The sequence below is a fragment of the Misgurnus anguillicaudatus genome, chromosome 11, assembly GCF_027580225.2.
Source record: "Misgurnus anguillicaudatus chromosome 11, ASM2758022v2, whole genome shotgun sequence".
Classification (NCBI taxonomy): Eukaryota; Metazoa; Chordata; class Actinopteri; order Cypriniformes; family Cobitidae; genus Misgurnus; species Misgurnus anguillicaudatus.
In genome coordinates this window covers 11,245,823-11,264,395 of record NC_073347.2, presented here as the reverse complement: position 1 = coordinate 11,264,395, position 18,573 = coordinate 11,245,823, and the positions used below count along the sequence as shown (strand labels likewise).

Below are 18,573 nucleotides of genomic sequence, written 5' to 3'. Positions count from 1 at the left end.
AGTGTTTTTTGTCATATCCACTTACATTTATGTGAGCGAAATTATAATTTTTTGCAGTCATTTTAGATATATAAATATCCTTATATGACTAATATCACTCTTTGTGGTGCTCTTACATCTATACAGTTGGCTTGACATTTCTTGGGTATCCACTCGTCATTATCGCTGGTCTAGTGGGTAGTGCTATGTGCAGTAGTAAGGTCAGACGTAGTGTCGGCGATCGGAGTTCGAATCCCGGCTCGGCGAACTTTTGTTTTATTCATGACAAACATTTGTAAAGTTCGTAGCCTTATATGACAAAGTATTATGCTTAATTTCATTTTAAGCTGAGATGCTGTCATCTTTGGGATTGCATCTGCATGTAAATGAATATAATAACGTACAGTCAGTTTATTTACTTCGGATATTTTAACTGTGATGAAAAATTTAATGTACGCATTTACTAGAGTAGCAATTTACAAAAACAACACTTTTCTTTAAAATATATGCTCGTAGTTGCTGTACACTTGCAGTAACACTTCAGTTTTAGTAGTAAAAATAATTAAGACCTCTTTGTCATGTGCTGTTGTCATGGTAAATCGTAAAATCTGAGCTCCATTGATGATGGCTTTTCATTGTGGCTGTGCACGCGCTTAACTCAGAGTCAACCTACTCTGAGTCGATTGAACTAACTCAAATGAGCTGTTCTGTAACCGAAAACTCAGAGTTTACTATCTCAGAGTAAGTCAATTCAGAGTTCAAGTTTAAACTCAGAGTTGGTTGAACCTCCTTATTGAAACGGGCCCCAGTTTTGGCCAAAATCCTACATACTGTTCCTTTAAATAAGGAATTTTACTCTGTACATTATATAGTTAAAAGCTTATGTTTTGTCGTAAAATGTAAAAAATAATAATTTAACAAATAAACAAATAATTATATAACTAATCTGTTGTTGTAACATGTTCTCACTCCCAAGTCATCACATACAGTATTGACGTTTGATCAGCGCCTCATCTGCATCCCTTTTAAATGGTTCGACATGGTTGCATTTGTAGAAATGATTTGTAGTTTAAAATATATTTTGGAGCACCCCATCAATACTGCATGTAGTAGTGAACAAGAAGTTATGCTGGCTGTTTAAATAAAAAAATCATGCCCGAACATACATGTCATAATGATAATGGCAAATTTATACAACATTATATCATTTCATAATGAAATTTCCATGACCACTGTATCTCATATTTACACCCAAGGTTTCCCTTGAAATGAATTAAAAGTGACCCAGAAGGGGCGCTGACCAAATGTCAATGTTGAGAGTGAGAACAGATTGTTGGTTCTTGTGCTAAATTTGTTATTTAGTCAATTACTAACATCTTGTGTCATAATAATACTAATTCTAGCTAATTTTGCTGTATTCAAGTATGTTCATCTTTATCTCTTATCTCACAGGGTGATCGTGGTGAGGTGGGTCCAAGTGGACCTGAAGGCCCCAAGGTAAGAGTCTTTAACCTTTGACCAGTTTAAGCAGCTTAAATAATTAAACTGCTTCACAGGTCACCCATCACTTCTGGTTCAAATTATTACATAATCCAACAGCAAATGCTGACATCAGGTGAAGTGTTGTTAGATAAACACAGACGCAAAGCAACTTTTTCCAACTGGTATTGTCTAAAGTCACTCAAAATCCTGCAGTTTGTGCATTGTCAGAAAATATGGTCACAAATTTCTTACTAGCTGTCACTGGGTGGTATCCTTTAGAAAGTGCATCTTTGCACCTAAAGAGTTCATATTAGTACATTAGAAGTACATATTGTTATTAAATGTATGCATATCTATACCCAAATGGTACATATTAAGACATTTTTTAAGGGCACTGACCATTTTTTTCTGAAAATGTGGAGGATGCAAAAGATGCAAACATTTGTCTTAAACTAAAATTAACTCATGGTGTGTCATGGCGTAGATTTGATTGACTCTAGATTGACAAGAGCTGTATTCTTTGTATTTGGTACACTTTTTTACTGTATTTTGACAGCTGTAACTTTCCCATAAATGCACAGTGGTTTAGTGACACTTAATTGACACCACTGAAGCTGTACATAAACATTGGCAAGCACAGAGAGGACACATACACAATCACATTTATTCTTAGAGCAACGATTCTGAATTTGTGTTTGGGTCCTTTTCTTATTCCTTTCATAAATCTAGTTGTTTGGCATTAGTTATTGGTATAAACGGTACCTTTACAGGTTGGGTTCCCAGTTTAAATAGCAGATAAATCACTAATAGATTTAAAGGAAATGCTTCAGGGCTGATAACAGCAGTCTTTGGGTATTACCCCCTGAACCTTAAAGCCACTGAATGCCTTGCCCCTAAGGTAATGAAAGATTGTATTAAGATTGTAAAAGGGATTAGTGTAATACCGTAAAACACATAATAATACAGTTTAGACAACGCTCAACATCCTCTATTGTCTCCATTGATTCAATTAGTCTTTTTTTACGCTTCATGCACACACAATCTCGCCATCTCGGTTATTTCCAAACAGCACTGAACAGAAGGTCAAACAGCTTAGCCCATGAAAAGTTACACATGCATTGATAGACACTTTGTGAGAAATACATTTTGGCACAAAATAAGGTTTTTCCATGTGAAAATGTATGGGTCTGTACGTTTATACATGTGAACTCTGGAACACTTCTACTTTTGTCAACTTAAATATTTACCATGAACCTTCTTCTTCTTCTTTTCCAACACACGCACCCTGTCAATATCTTTGGCTAGATTGGTAGCGAGAGTGTGAGCTTATGGAAAAATCCCTTATAGAATTATACTGAAGCAGCCTTGTGTTTCTTATCCGTATATTCAGCACATGTTTCATCTTAGCTCAGGTGAAGCTTGAGTCTTTTCTACAACAAGAGTTCCATTATTTTGCACAACTGCACCACCTCGTGGATCCTGGCAGATGTTGCGCTTCTTGTGCCAGAAATCAGAGATTTATGAAGATACCGTTATAGTGCACTGAGGATGTGTCCTGTCAGGCTTTATATGTCTACTCAGAATAACATACATTATAGCCGTATATGCATAAGGATATCCAAGTCAATGGCTTTACAATTAAAAGGTTAAAAACCTTGGAGACGTGTTATTCGGTACATTACCAATCCAATTTATCAGCGTCTGACTTCTCCCCAGAGGAGTTTTTCTGATAAATTACCTCAATGGATGTTTTGCCGTTTTTCTAGTGCTGCCATATGGCTTTTAAAATGTTTTGTTCATTATGGAGAACTTATAGGCAGTTTCTCTGTATTTATTTTGCACTGTTAGTTTGATAAATGTAAAGCATTTGTATGGCATATTGATCTCTTTATTTATGCTGTTGTTGTATTCCTGTTTCCCTTCAGGGTGTTAAAGGAGATGATGGCGAGAAGGTAAGATAAACATCTGGCTTATCTTGCTACTTTAAGTGCTTTTCTTTTAGCACGTTAGAGTCAAAAGTTGAAGGTGAAGTGTGTTATTTTCCTGTGTTAAATTACATAATATATACAATTCAACATTTTTAAAATTAATGACTTAAATGTCAACAATGATCTTAAAAATCATTTAATCTAAAGGTGTAGACAAAAATATCTATGTGCCAAAGAGATTAATTTATGTTATTAAAAAAATTTTTTATGTTATTAGAAAAAAAATATTTTTTACATTAATTTTTTTAATAAATTACTTAGAATTAATATTGAAGATAAAGCAGCCAATAAGAGCCCAGATTTAATGTGAACTCCTTCAATATTCTTTAAAATTCATCCTAAGGTGAAACTTCAAGAAGCTTCTTGGCTCTTATTGGCTGTTAAGTCATTGATTTTAAAAAATATTTTTAAAATAAAATGTTAGTTTTCTAATAACAAAAATTAAAAATTATATTTGTCTATCATACCCCTTCAGATTAAATTATTTTTAAGATCATTGTTAACATTTCAGTCAAGTTTTTCTAAATCTTTGACCGGTAGTTTGTACATAAACCAAACTAAAGTTGGCTTAACCAATAGCGTGAGTTTGGGGCGGACTATCTTTTTTGATCAATGGAAGATATTTATTTGGAAAAAAAATATTTCATTTTAAGAATTATTTGGTAACACGGGTAGCACAGAAATGACACACTTCATCTTTAAATTGTGCAAATCTTTTCAGTTTTGATTCTCAGGTCAGCTTTAAGGTCTATTTTTCCTACAGTGCCTAAACATCTTTTTAAAAAGTCACAGTAGGCGCAGTATGCTTTAGAGCAGTGGTTCTCAAACTGGGGGTCAGGGGGGCCCCCAGTTTTATTAAATACATTAAATTATCATTAATTATGTGTAATTAAACCTAAAAAATAATAAGGCTAATACCAACAACATTACTTTGTATAATTTAATGTTTTTTTTAATTAAAATGTTAAGTTTTAGAACTGTTTTTGGTCATATATTTTCTTTGGGGGGGCCGCGAAGGAATGCATCATACCCAAGGGCTGAAAAAGTTTGAGAACCACTGCTTTAGAGAGTGCATTTAAACAACTAAAGATTCCTGTTACAATTCATATCACAGGCCTGGAGGACCTTCTTTAGTGTTATTTGTGCCCTGTAAACAGAAGTGGGATGTACGATAAGTTTCCACCTGTTGATTCACAAATAGTCCCTGCAGGGTTCAGTTATTCAGACTGTGTATCTGTGTAATGCTGAGCATTGTCCTTTATAGCCAACAGTACTATACAGCCTACAACTGAACTCATCTGCATGAGCAAACCCACATGTGGTCATTTAATGAAAAATCTAGGTTTTCTTGACATTGAGATTAAATAATTTATTATACTAAAAACTCAGAAAAAGAGGGCGTAACCCGCCTTGTAAGGGTCAGACACAAGAAGAAAAAGGTCAATAATGATGCAAGGGCTCATTTATTTCTAATTTAAAGATGACCTCAGGGAAAAAGTATCAAATGAAAGATAGGCTCCCTTTAATAGGGAAACAGAGGTTTGAGTCCACGGGCCAGACATCTAATGTGGAGTCTGTGTCCCCAAAACCCTCTTTTTGTTTTACTAGCCTAAGTTTGAAGGAGTTTTCATTTCCTCTGCATGTCCCCTGACTCCTTTCTCAGGACCACCCTCTAGAGATCCATAGTGAAAAGAGCTGATGCTCACAGGGTCAGAGGTTTCCTTTAGTGCTTCTGGCTTTTTATCTGGAGTGTGCCAGAAGAAAGCACTCACTCAAATCATGACTTTTTCTGGCTTTGTAAGATCTCATGCCTGCATTAGCTGCCTTGCTATGTGTGTGTGTTGCTTTCCTGAAGATGTCTTTATCTGGGTATTGTGTAGGGAGAGCAAGGATTGAATGGGCAAACGGGAGAAAAAGGAGAAAAGGTACTTTGTTGGCGTTGTTGTGGATTTAACTTTGTGTGTGTTGCGAGTGTGTGTATCTAATAATGAAGCATAATGTTATGACGTTTTCAATACTTATTTGCATGATCATACAGAAAGTGAAAAGCTCAGATGTTAATGCAGCTAAACGTCGCCTCTGTCAAAAAACGGAAAATGATATTGACTGAACGCTCTCGGCACGTATTATACATTTATCAAATACTTTCGCTTTAAATCTGCTTGCCTCGGGCCATGTAGAAATACCAGTTTTGTTGGCAGAATTGTTATACGCCACAAAGTTTTTTAGCAAAGAGTGCACGGAATAAGAATTGAATGAACAACGGTGCACATGTCGGATTTTAATTGTCAAGATTTTGCCAAAAAGCTTGCATGCACTTAGAGGGTTTTACAGCGAAAGATGACCACATTTGTTAAATACCAATCAAATGACTAAAGTAAAATTTGTAAAAAACTATTTTTCAATTGCTGACTAATAACCTTTTCATTGCCATTAAAGTGAAATTACTGAACCTCATTTACAACAAAACATGTCCGACGCACTAATTTACACTTGGTATTAAGATGTGTTTTCATCGATCGGATCGAGTTTATATGAACGCAGGCTGGTGTTGTGTCGGAGTCCGCTGCGTGTATGGGTGGACATGCTGCACGGTGTTTTGTGCATTTATGTTGGAGCTTTCTCGGAATTTTCAGGGGAATTGATGAAATAAGATTGCGAAACTTTCACACGCTTGCAAAATGAAACTACGTGGAAAATCAGCTACTTTAGTTTTTATTAATGAAAGGCTAAAAAGACGTAAAACATTTTGTTCAGTGCCTCAGATTAGATAAAGGTCGTTCGTGTGGCTGTTCGAACGCATTCAACCACATATGCATTTACACTACAAAAGCAATCCGATCGAAAGGAGTATCGACTACCTCTAAGAGGCTGTTTACACTTGGCATTAACATGCGTTTTCGTTGATCCGATCACAGGTCGACGGCGTTAATGCCAGGTGTAAATGGTGTAAAAAAACGTTTTGAGCTCGTCCACTTTCAACCACATGCAGAGGTAGTGGAAAACCCTTTAGATCGGATTGCTTTTGTAGTGTAAACGCACCTGTGGTTGAATGTGTTAGAACAGCCACAGGACACCTTCTCTCCACCAATTTATCTAATCTGAGGTACTAGAGATGCGCGGTTGGCGGTTACAGCCGCGGACTCCGCGGATAAACCGCGGATCGGGCGGATGACGTGACGAAAAATAATATTTTAATTAAATTCGGGCGGGTGGCGGATCGACTGCTTGTTATTAGCTGTGTCCTTCTAAGCATGCGACTTTAAAAGGTGAGCACTCTGTCTTTCAAGGTGGCAGGCTCAGAAGTTCGCGAAGAGAACTGAAATGAGATGGTCTAGCCTTCTGAGGACCCATAATTTGGGTCACTTGTTGCACGCGCCCCCAGTAGCGCCCATCGCGCCTGTCAGCAATAAACAGCGGAGACGTTTCTGACTTATTAAAATAAATATGTAATCAGAAAAATATGAATTTATTTTAGAAAATATGACACATTGATGTAGATTAAACTATTCAACAACAGTATATCAAATAATCAACCTTAGAAATATACGCAACATAAACCGAATAATATTAACACAAAACATAACTTATAATACTAAAACAATGACAAGAAAAAGTTTTCTAAATACACTTTTATTTAATAAAGGTTTTAATTGTTTGGGATAGCCTCGGCTGTTAAGGATCCATTCGTTCTATCATTAACAGCGCTGAGAAATGAGGACGCATTTTGACACAGCTCTTATCAACGCGAAGGAGGTACGTGGCAAACTCAAAAAAATGAGAATTAAAAACAAAGGAAATAAAAAGTCAGAAAAGGGTTGCCTGGAATAAGTTTTACAAAGTGGTAAATCAGGATGACACCAGTGCAGACTATGTAATTTGTGCGTTTAATTTAGGCTATTTATTTATTTATTTTTGTCCCATGTCATGTGCGCCGATCGGAGACTGGCATTCAAGTGAACAGTACTAAACGAACTTGAAGCAAAAATAAATTTCAGCAAATGCAAACTTCAATCAAACATATATAAGAGGTGAAGTATAGCTTTAGCCTACAGAAATGCTTATTGCATTAATTTTTAAATGTGTGCGAGGTCCGTGCACGTCCTCCGCTAGCAACACAGAAATTGCTGAAATTGCTAAAAGCGCAATCGGCTAAACGAGCATTAAATATCAATGACGTTGAGTTTATTGTTTTTATTAATTTATATTCACAAAACTTATCAACAAAACATCGATTAAAATTAAGAGACAAATTATCTGAAACGAAATTCATTTTAAAGTAGAAAACAAAACTTAAATTAAACTCGAAAATAATGTCTGACCCATTACAATTCTCCCTTCATCTTGGCCTTTACAACGCCCTATATGGCGTTTTAAAATTACAGTCTATCTTTCGTAATAAGCTAACTAAATTTAAACAAAACATAAACACATTACAACAATATTCAAACCCAACAATACTCAAACATAAATATAAAATAGACATTATCTATGATGATACATGTTAAAACAATCCGATATAGCGTGTATAATAGCTGGTTGGTAGATGTTTACTATTTTTGTCAAAACCTCCATTGCAAACATCCATTTACCTGAATAAAATAATTTTTACTTTGAAAATGATGCGCTGTCACGTTAACACCAGCTGTTCGTTTACATAAGACTCCAACTACATTTACACTCAGCGCAACGTCTGAGTTCTCAAACTAAAACAGGGTCTGCAGCGTTGACGAACGAATCCGTTTATGGGGGTCGAAAACGGTGATGTAGTGTAGATGAAAGGCGTAAACGTAGCAAAAGTAACGCGTTTTAAAGGATAAACGCATTAATGTACACATAGCCTGAGATCACTGCTTATATTCTAGGGCTTGCTAGTCTCGCGGCTGTCATCAGCAGCGGCTGTCATCAGCAGCGCCTTGCATTGCCCAGTCAGCGGATGGCGGCGGAGAGACTCGCCCACCCCCTCGACAGACCCTCCCCTCACAGTATTCTGGACAGAAGTGGTCGAAAGTGAACAAAGAGACGGATTTAAATACCAGGTGTAAACGTGATGTGTCTCTCCCGTCCACTTGTGATCCGATCGGCGAAAACACATCTTAATACCAAGTGTAAACAACCCCTGAATGGGTTGAAAGTGGTCGAGAGTGAACGAGCTCAAAAAGTTTTAAACACCGTTTACACCTGGCATTAACGTTGTCCACTTGTGATCCAATTGACGAAAACGCATGTTAATGCCAAGTTTTGCATCTGAACTCTTTATGTGTTTTCCCATATTTGCCAATAGTACAGTATGTAGTGTTTCTCACTAATAGAAGTATGGAAGTACCCAGATGCATTTTTTATACAATAACGTGAATATGGGCAGACCTTGTCTAACCCAACAAAAAATGAAAGAAGTCACAGACCAAAATTTTTGTGACCTTACAATTTGACTATGCCGAAATGCGAATGAGATTTGAGAGGAAGGGAGGATCAAAACACAGAACTGAGGGAGTCATTAAGGACCGTACAAATGTTTCGCATCTGAAACCAAGATGTGCTCACAGGAATATGACTCGGTAACCGACCTCACGTTGAGATACCAGAGGGACTGGATGTTAAGAGAAAAACATACGGCAGCACAAGACGCTTTCCTCCTGCCTTTATCTGAGCACCTGTGCATCTGATTTAGTGCTCTCTAATCCTGCCATTTGCAGAGAGTCAAGCGGCTTGATGGACTTAGCACACTTATTTTTGCTACCTGTCCGTCTCCCTGCCAAACGCACATTGGCACACTCGATGAGTACTGTTAGCTCCGTCGTCATAGCAATGCTTTGTGTTTCTGTGTTTCTTATCACATGTGCATGTGTTTGAGCACATGAATGTGTTTTCTACATCAGCAGACGCACCAGATGGAAAAAGTGCAGGAGCGTTATATTTATAAAGTTATATACATACAACTTTATCAACGCTATTAATTGAGGAACGAAACACATCTTTTGCTTGAGGTTGAGGCTGAATGATGGTTGTTTTGAAGTTACGGGCTGGGATGGAGAGTTTTCTGGTTTAAATTAAACATTTGGGGATTGGAGTGTTGAAGATCTCATGATGGTAGTTCATAACCTTGGTACAGTTGTACCTATTTGGTACTTTTAGTATGTGATAGTACAGATACAGAAGCAACTGCTGTCGTTTTTCTTAAACATCTGTTTCTCTCATTGATAGTCAGCACTACTTGGTCAACAGATTTGTGATTTGTGTGTTAAACGTCTATGAAACAAATAGGAAATAACGCTAAATGCTACATTTACAGACTTAAACTCATGCATTTAGCGGTGAGTGACTCATCCGTATTAAGTGAGCTTGTCTACGTTTCTCCCTACTGTATGGAGAAGAATCTGAAGCACATGTTTAAATACACACGCACAGAGACAGACATATGTGCGTGTAACACATGCTTGGCGCCTCTGTCATTAGACTCCCATGTGAAGAAAGAAGGCTGGCGTGACCAGACAGGGTTAGAAAGAGATGTGTGGTTATGAAAAGCTGCCGGGACCGGTACCTCAACACTTTATTCTCTGCTTTTTATTGTCTTGATATGATGTCAGTGCTTAAATCCTCATAAGTACACACTTTCATCCAGAACACGATTGCTAAAACAGAAAGGCTGATAAATATTAGGACAATAAGTCATGGTAGGCCTTGTGTCACCGCGATTTAAGTAGGTGACATTGGTTTCAGTAACAACCTAAACAAACGGCTTTTGTGGAACAAACGTAACTTCCGGTTAACTTATGCAAAGAATCAATAACAATCCTTTAAGAGTAGTATATTTCAGATAACAAGCTATAGAGATTACCTTAGTTCAAATCATAGCTGAAGCGTATCAAAAACTACATTAAGCTAACGTGACTGTGTAAAATTAATGTATACATTGTTGACTACAGATCAACCTCCAAACCTCACATAGATTGCCATCTCCTCTCGTCTTTAGGAAACCAATTTGTTCTTTTTGACAAGGTATTTGTTCCAGAGTTCAGTTTTGCCACCCCACATGAAAAAATACTGTAGTATACTTTAATATTTACTATAGTAAACTGTACTAAACTAGTAAATTGTAGTATATTATAGTATTTACTACATATACCATAGTATTAACTATAGTAAACTGATAAACTGAAGTAAGTACCATAGTATACTTTAGTTCTTACTACAGTAAACTATAGTGTATATTGTAGTATACTATAGGATATTATAGTATTTACTAGAGAAATTGTACATTTCCTATAGTAAGTTTACCATAAATTGCTATAGTATTTTAATATAGTTTACTGTAGTATCTTTACTATAGTATGGTTCAAAAACACTATAGTATTTACTAGAGTAATTTTAAGTAATTTTGTATGGTAATTTTACTGTAATATACTATAGTATTATTTCATTTGGGACTAGCCAGACCATTAACTCATTCACCGCCAGCTATTTTTTGAAAAGTTACCCGCTAGCATTTTTTGTGATTTTCACAAAAGTTTCACAAAATGGCTTCCAGGAAAAATTTCTTTCAAAAAATATATAAACATACAAATATATCAAATGAAAGAACAGACCATGCTTTTAAACAAACATTAAACAAACAAACAAAATGGAGAAAAACTTTTTATCCTAAAATAATTGCTTTTGTTGTTAGAGATCTTGTTAGAGATCAGATTCAGAACATACATAGAGTTTAAAATGAGTAAATAACGTTTTGGCTTCAGTTTTTTCATAAATTGGGTATGAAATATATGAGTATCCATCTAGTGGATAATGGCGGTATTGCAGATTAACATAAAAATTCTTCAGATACACGTTTTTTATGCAAATGTTTTCTCTTAATTAACGAGATAACTTGTCAATGGCAGGGAAAAAGTTAAACAAACAGAGACCGGAAGTAAGTTCCATCCAGACACGTAACCACGCGCGTCAAATGAAAGCGTCTATAAATTGTGTGTTAATATAAAGCATTAATTATGGGTGAGTATCACTGATCTATATAAATGACTGGATTGCGCATAGAACGCTTAACGTAACAGCGTGAGGTGAAGCCAGCGCAGAGTTCGAGCCGCCATCTTGGTATACCCAACCGGCAGAGGGCGTCATTGACTTGCATTCAAAATCATGTATTAAATTCACCAGCTTTACAGCATATCAGTCACGCAAGATTATTTTTAGGATATGTGTACGTAAATTAACTGTTAATTCTGGTGTTATTTGCAATGTTTATGCTTTAATCGGGCAGGAAAATGGATTTATAAAAAAACGTTAAGGTGAGTGTGTCTGCTGCGTTCTGTTAATGACACGGGTATAAATAAAGTGTTTTTTTTGACATTCAGCTACACGGTCAGCGATATTTCTCTAAATAGGTTTAGGTAACTTGTAAGTTTAGATAACATAAAACCAGCAAATTATTGCATGCACATACGGTACAAAGTATGATTTTGTTTAGATTTCAGAATGAGCACGTTTGTCATTAATACTAAATATGTTGCGGTCTGTCTGCTGATCTGATACTGTAATGAAGATGAATGTATAATAACTGATTAAAAACTAAAATGTACAACTTTCAGTAAATAACTATATACATGCTTAGGACGTTTGTGTTGTAATAATGTACAGGGTAACTTCAGATATAAAAACGAAGACTAGTAAAGTGATGTTTTATCATTAAAATCTGATCGCGTCCATTGATTTAATAGAATGTTTGGGTATACCAACATGGCGGCACGGTGGCTTCATAGTTGTGATTTCATGCGCAATCCAGTCATTTATATAGATCAGTGGTGAGTATATACGAAGGGTTCAGATGCAAAAGTCGTTAAACGCCATCTCTGTCAAAAATGAGATAATTGCATCTGAATGCTCTCGACACGTACATCAAAATACTCGTCATCAAATACTTTCGCAACAAATCCGCTTAATCCCGCCCTCAGGCCATTTATAAATACAGGTTTTAAGAGTCTGATAAAAAATGTGAATTAACAAGAAATCATGCCAAGCGCACTTAGCGGGTTTGCATCTGAGCTCTTTATATATAGCTTTAATTCAACAGCTTTGAACATGGCTCATCCAATGAGATTAAAAGGTAAAGTGTATGTCGTGTAGTATTAATTTAATTTAGGTATAATTTGTGCATATTTTACGAGGTGGCTATTATTCGCACAACAACATTCGTGTCTTTTGTACAATATGCATTAGCCCCTGTGACATTGGGGTTAGGGGCGGGGTTTCATTATTGTTTTTTTTCTAATAATCATACGTTTTTGTACGATTGACATCATACGAATTACCCAACTCATAAAATACGTACGATTCCTGTGAGATCAGGCTGGGTATTACAAAAAATACCCAAAAAAATTGTTTTCCTGAGACTCATCAACGACTCATTGAGGTAATGTTATTATGTCCGATCTAAATTGCGAACAGATTGCAGTTTAAAAATTACCAGCTGCACCTTTGAGACTCAAAACGAACCATTTTACAATTGCTGTTTTTCTCCTAGGACAAGGTCCCTTTGTGTTTTAAAGAACGTGGGCAGTAAATGATGCATATAAATGTAACTCAAAAAGTTTATTTTGGAATTTCCTTCAGGCTTTTTATACCTCTGGCCAAGCACGTATACCCATGGTATCGTCTTTCAGAGGAGCCAAATGACGCTATAACTTACTTTGATCCATCCTGAAGGAATCAGATTTGTCAACAGAGAACACAGTCACTTTCCTCTGTGCCGATGAGCGTTCACTTTACCTTCCCAGAATTCCTCTGAACACCAAAGAGTGCGTCCTCATCCGATTCAGCCTAGAGATTAGCGCACCCATAAATCACTTGTGTACCCTGTGTCAGTTCGAACCTTCTGGGCCTGGCCCCTGCCCTGCCAAGTGTTACAGGCTGTAGCTCTAAAATAGAAGCGTACTAGGTAGAACAAGATATGATGATGGACAGAGTCATTGACTGGTATGGTGATTGAAAAAGAAGAAGATCAAAGTGACTTCCTGTTTTCAACATGCACAGGGGGATTCTCTTACGATTAAAATGGCAATCCGCTGCATCGTTTTAAGTTACATAAAGTCGCACTCTTTCATCATCTGATAATGGTCAGCGCATAAAGTGCCACACAACTCTCTCGGTCTTTTTGGCCTTGCTGCCAGTTTTACTGACTGGTCTTGGCGTTTACAAAAGCAGCTGAGCATGCTGCAGTCTTGTCTCAAACCCAAAAGCACACTAGAGTGCTTTGAATCATCTATACACCCTCACGCCACACACTTGTGCCGTCTGTCTCTCTTGATAACCTGCGACCCTCTCCGAAGTCTGACCACAGCACCTGCTAAAACGGTCTGTGCCAAGCTTGGCTCTACCACCTGCCCCCTGCTCAGACTCACTGGAGTCTTCATGCCAGCTTTGCCCTCTGACCTCAATTTACAGTGCCGGCTGTCTGGCCACCCGTCTCCAAATGGCATTCATAGTTTTCTATAGAGGATTTGTGGAATGCCCAGGACAGTAAAGTGCTTATGGATAATGCAGTGTTTGAGTGCCTGAGATATGTTGTGTTTGTTTGCTAACCCTGCTATAACCAATTTAGATCCATAATCTCTCAGATTTGGGGCAAACCAGCATACCCATGTCGCTAACTTAACTTAGTGATATTTCTGATAGTTTTGGAGTGCTGTGAGATTCAACCGCATGTGACTCTTTATGTGTTGAACAAATGGATAATCGATGCTGATTTTGCAGGGCGAGCTAGGAATGCCTGGGAAACAAGGAGTAAAGGTAGTATACTACTGCAGTTACTATTTACCCCCAATCCCTTTTACCCATGCAACACATTACCCATAATCCCCAGCATTTATCTCTCTTCCCTACAGATAAAGTTTTACAAAGAAATCCTTATTTCCCAGAACCCTACAAGCGTTCCATTGCTAAAATGCTTGTCCGAGAGCCCGTTGTACCCGTTACAAATGTGTGCACTGTAAAAATCGCCTTCACGCCCGAGCGTGATTAAGAGCTCATTATCCAAGCACGTCACATATAAACTTCTCACCTTCTGAGACTGCAAAGTGGCGTCTGAGACTTGAGGAATGAGATGGCATGAGAAAAAACCATTGATGGTGCCTTGAGCGCTCGGGTCAAGTGTCCGCACGCAGCTGCGTCTGTAGATCACCGCCTTGATGTCCGCTCATTAGTCCGAGCTAACAGACAAGAATTAAATAGCTGTCATGCACTCTTCACTATTAATAACAAAGCAATTGTGAGCGAGCGAGCTGCGGCAAGGCTAGCAAGCGGCTTTTTGCGTGCCTGGAGCACACAAACGTCAACTTGCCGTTCTAAATATTGATACCAACGTGTGCTGTCTGATTGCTTCAATCGAAATGATGACATCTGATAGACCCAGTGGGGTTTACAATAGATGTAAACAATGTTTGAACAAATAGCTCTGATTTGCGTTGCCTGAAACTAGGAATAATTGCAGAAAACAACTGGTGCCGTGCACCAAAGTACTTTTCGGGGCTAAATGTATGATGTTGTTTCCTTTGTTGATTTTAAGAGGTCAGCACTTGGGGAACATGTTTAGATTTTTTCTCACTCTTTTTTCTCCCTCCCTCTCTCTCTCGTTTCTCTAATGTTGACATTTGGCACCGTTCAGGGAGAGTCTGGTTTTCCAGGCATCCCTGGTCAAAAGGTAAAGTCCTGGCTTGGTGTGGTGTGGCTGCACATTTGCTCATATGAAATAAAGAAAATATAATGGTGCTTTTCCTGTTGCTATAAAGGGTCAGGCAGGTGTTGCTGGTATCCCTGGGAAGCGGGGCTACAAGGTACTCCCTTAATAGACATTGTGGTCATGGCTTGCGCAATGGTGTCGTGTGAAATGGCTTTGGTTTAAATGTAGCATTACTTTTATGATCTAACTTTATATTGATATTTTATACTGTAGGTTTACATGTGATTACATGTGCATGTCAGAAATGCTTTTGTGAACTGGTACCCTGGTTGTCGCCACTCGGTAGACTTTAAGAGTATTGCGCATTTTGTATAGCTATTATATTAGAGATATTTAAATAAATAAATTATCTTTAGCCGTGTGCTAACGTGCTAACAAACATATTTAGAAAAGCTTTTGGGTAAAGTTAACCAGTCAGACAGTGGCTGTGGGCACAGCTTTGTTTGTGTGATGTCACATTAACAAGAGAATGAAAACAGCATGTCAAATGAGACTGCTTTTGGGGATTAAAAAAGAAGTAGTGGGTGGATTTTTTTCATTCATTGTAGTGTGGTTGTGTTCACACATCGCCAAAACATATTTACGTTCAAACATCTTGCAAAAGTGGATTTTGCATAATATGGGCCCTTTAATCTCAATTCGTGTTAATTTTAGCATTTACTACATATTTAAAATCGAAAGTTGTAACTGTTAACATGAGTTAATGTGCAGGAAACTAACATAAACAATTGTATTGGCTATATCTAACATTAGCAAAGATAAATAAATGATAATAAACTATATGGCTCATGCATTTAGTAATGTTAACAAATACAACCTTATTCAAAGGGTCACCATTTTATTCAGTGTGCATTATGCTTGGCTGGTTCTAACTCTTAGGGTTGTTTTTATTTAAAGGGAGAGAAAGGTGAGCCTAGTGCTGCAGGAGCTGGCATTAAAGGTGAACCAGGCACCCCAGGACTGCCAGGACCAGCTGGACCCAAGGTACCACCCCTAATCCCTACCAACAGGCCATACATGTTCAATGAAGTAGTACTTAAATGCTTTTTCAGGTTACATGTAACATTCTCAGTTTTAATTATCACATTATATTCGTAGGGTGAGAAAGGTGATCAAGGCATAAAGGTGAGCAAGTGACATTTAATTCAACCAATTTTCTATTCTATTCTGTTCTGTTCTATTCTTTTATATTATATTATATTTTATACCACGTGGCTGTTGAATGCTTTATTCTGATTGGTTGATAAATGTTCCACTGGTATGCATTATTTTTCGATAAACGCACACCTCAAATGTCTTAAAATAACCAGCAGAGCAATGTCTGTGTTAACCGTGGTACTGTATAAGTGGAATATTTGATCGGTCCTTTGAATTATTTGAAAATAATACACCCTGATGTGCCGCATTATCACCTTGGGTGTGCATTATTTTTTAATAATTCAGCAACCTGTTGTCATTTATTCTTTACATATTCTGTTGTATTATATTACAATGATGCAAATGAGTTGTCTTTGTCATGCAGGGTGAACTTGGCCTGGAAGGTCCATCTGGACCAAGGGTGAGTGAATAAATAAACTCATCACTACTATTGTGTCACTAAGTTAAGCATATTATACATTGATTAAATCTTTCCCCCTTCATTCACCAGGGTCCACCAGGTCCGACAGGGGAGCCAGGAAAGACTTTGATCAACAACAATGAGAATGTGTGTTAGCATTGATGTCTCAAAGTTGTATAAAGTTTCTATAGCATTTATTGTAACATGTGAAGTAACAAATAATTTTTTTGTATTTCAGGATATTCGTAATGTGCATTCAATGGTATGTGTCATATTATTGGCCTTTCACATTTTTTCGTGGGAACTGTTTTAAAACACTAAGAATCAAATTTTAAGGCAAGACAGATTAATCTCAATGTGTTTTAACATAATTTTTTTTTTTAGGGTCCTCCTGGTCTACCAGGGCCTCCAGGACCTCCAGGGACTCCGGGCTTGAAGGTATCAAACATTTAACCTCTTATCTTCTGCACAGGGTTATGAGCCAATTACAATTACTTACATGTTCTCAGCAAACAGGTGCTGATTCATAATGCCAAAATCAAGGCCACCAGATCAAAAAAAAAAAAAAAACTGTAAATTATATGAATCCAGATAGACATAAAGATACTTTAGAATCTCAGTAGAGCGAGCAGCACAATCAGTACACTAAAAGACTATAATAAAGTGGGCTTGATTGCCCAAAACTTTTTGCTGTATACTTTTCAATAACTTTCATGTATAACCTTCTTTATATATTTATATCCCTGCTTCTAATAAATTATTTTTTATCCTCGGTGTGGAAAAATTGGTTCATAATTTATTTTCATAAATAAAAAATATTTGAAAATATTTTTCACAAATCGCACCCTGTGTAAAACATTAAGACTCTTCTCCCATTTCACTAAGCAATTGTACATACATACAGTACAACTACATTGTTTTTTTAATTTCAATCATCTGTCTTTTCTCAGGGTGATGTTGGACTGCCAGGTCCCCCTGGTCTTGATGGGGAAAAGGTAAATATTATTTACACTTAGTATACTATCTATCCAAATGCGGATTAGCATTATAGAGGATCAATAAACCTAATTTTCCCCCCAAAATTAGCCATTAGTTAATTGATGCATGCATTAACATTGTGCTTGATCCTTTGTATTCCTGAGTAATTATATCTGTAATTTTTAGGGTCCACGAGGAAAACCAGGAGAACATGGACCCATTGGCCCTCCCGGACCAGAGGGGCCACGAGGAGAGGGAGGCGTCATGGGCTTCCCTGGGCCAAAAGGAGACAAGGGAGACATGGGCCCATCTGGATCACCTGTGAGTGAGCGTACCAGCTTTCCTAACAAAACATACAGCAGACACCAACTGAAGTGCTAATCACAATGAAATTGCATGGAAGACAATGACTGCATTTACATAAACAATAATATTCTGATATTAATCAGAATATATTAATCAGAATATGGTCATATTCCGGTTATGTAAGCACCACATACTTTAAAAGCACCACTAACTCCATTGCCATAACCAGAATAACCCAATATTCAGATTTCAAAAAATCTGACATCTGGCACACATCTGTATTAAGATCGAGCTTGTGATGCGTGGGCAGCATTGCGTTCTTAAAGCCTGCAATTTGCTAATGATTAATCCAACACCTTGGATGTTGTGAGCTTCAAAGTCTATTAATTCTGGCTGTCAATTCATGTTCATTGTCCAGTCCCCCGAATTGACTTTACTGCCAATTTTTCTGCCAATTTCCTCATTCTGTAGGGTTTAGATGGCCCTACTGGAGAAAAGGGTGTTTCAGGGCCACCTGGCTCTATTGGATTGCCAGGCCCAATGGTATGCAA

The 18,573-nt window shown here is 37.3% G+C and overlaps 1 protein-coding gene across 6 annotated transcripts in view; it reads left to right on the top strand.

Moving 5' to 3' along the window:
- The window catches only part of col13a1 (collagen, type XIII, alpha 1), a 119,075-nt gene that overhangs the window by 81,423 nt on the left and 19,079 nt on the right, over nt 1–18,573 (top strand). For all 6 annotated transcript variants that reach the window (XM_073873020.1, XM_055171275.2, XM_055171276.2 and 3 more), the window contains 15 exons: nt 1,432–1,476; nt 3,387–3,413; nt 5,330–5,374; nt 14,196–14,231; nt 15,106–15,141; nt 15,230–15,274; nt 16,078–16,164; nt 16,279–16,305; nt 16,703–16,738; nt 16,829–16,885; nt 16,977–17,000; nt 17,123–17,176; nt 17,689–17,733; nt 17,903–18,037; nt 18,494–18,565. In XM_073873020.1, coding sequence (XP_073729121.1) covers nt 1,432–1,476; nt 3,387–3,413; nt 5,330–5,374; nt 14,196–14,231; nt 15,106–15,141; nt 15,230–15,274; nt 16,078–16,164; nt 16,279–16,305; nt 16,703–16,738; nt 16,829–16,885; nt 16,977–17,000; nt 17,123–17,176; nt 17,689–17,733; nt 17,903–18,037; nt 18,494–18,565 — 771 coding nt within the window. The remainder of the gene's footprint in view (nt 1–1,431; nt 1,477–3,386; nt 3,414–5,329; nt 5,375–14,195; nt 14,232–15,105; nt 15,142–15,229; nt 15,275–16,077; nt 16,165–16,278; nt 16,306–16,702; nt 16,739–16,828; nt 16,886–16,976; nt 17,001–17,122; nt 17,177–17,688; nt 17,734–17,902; nt 18,038–18,493; nt 18,566–18,573) is intronic.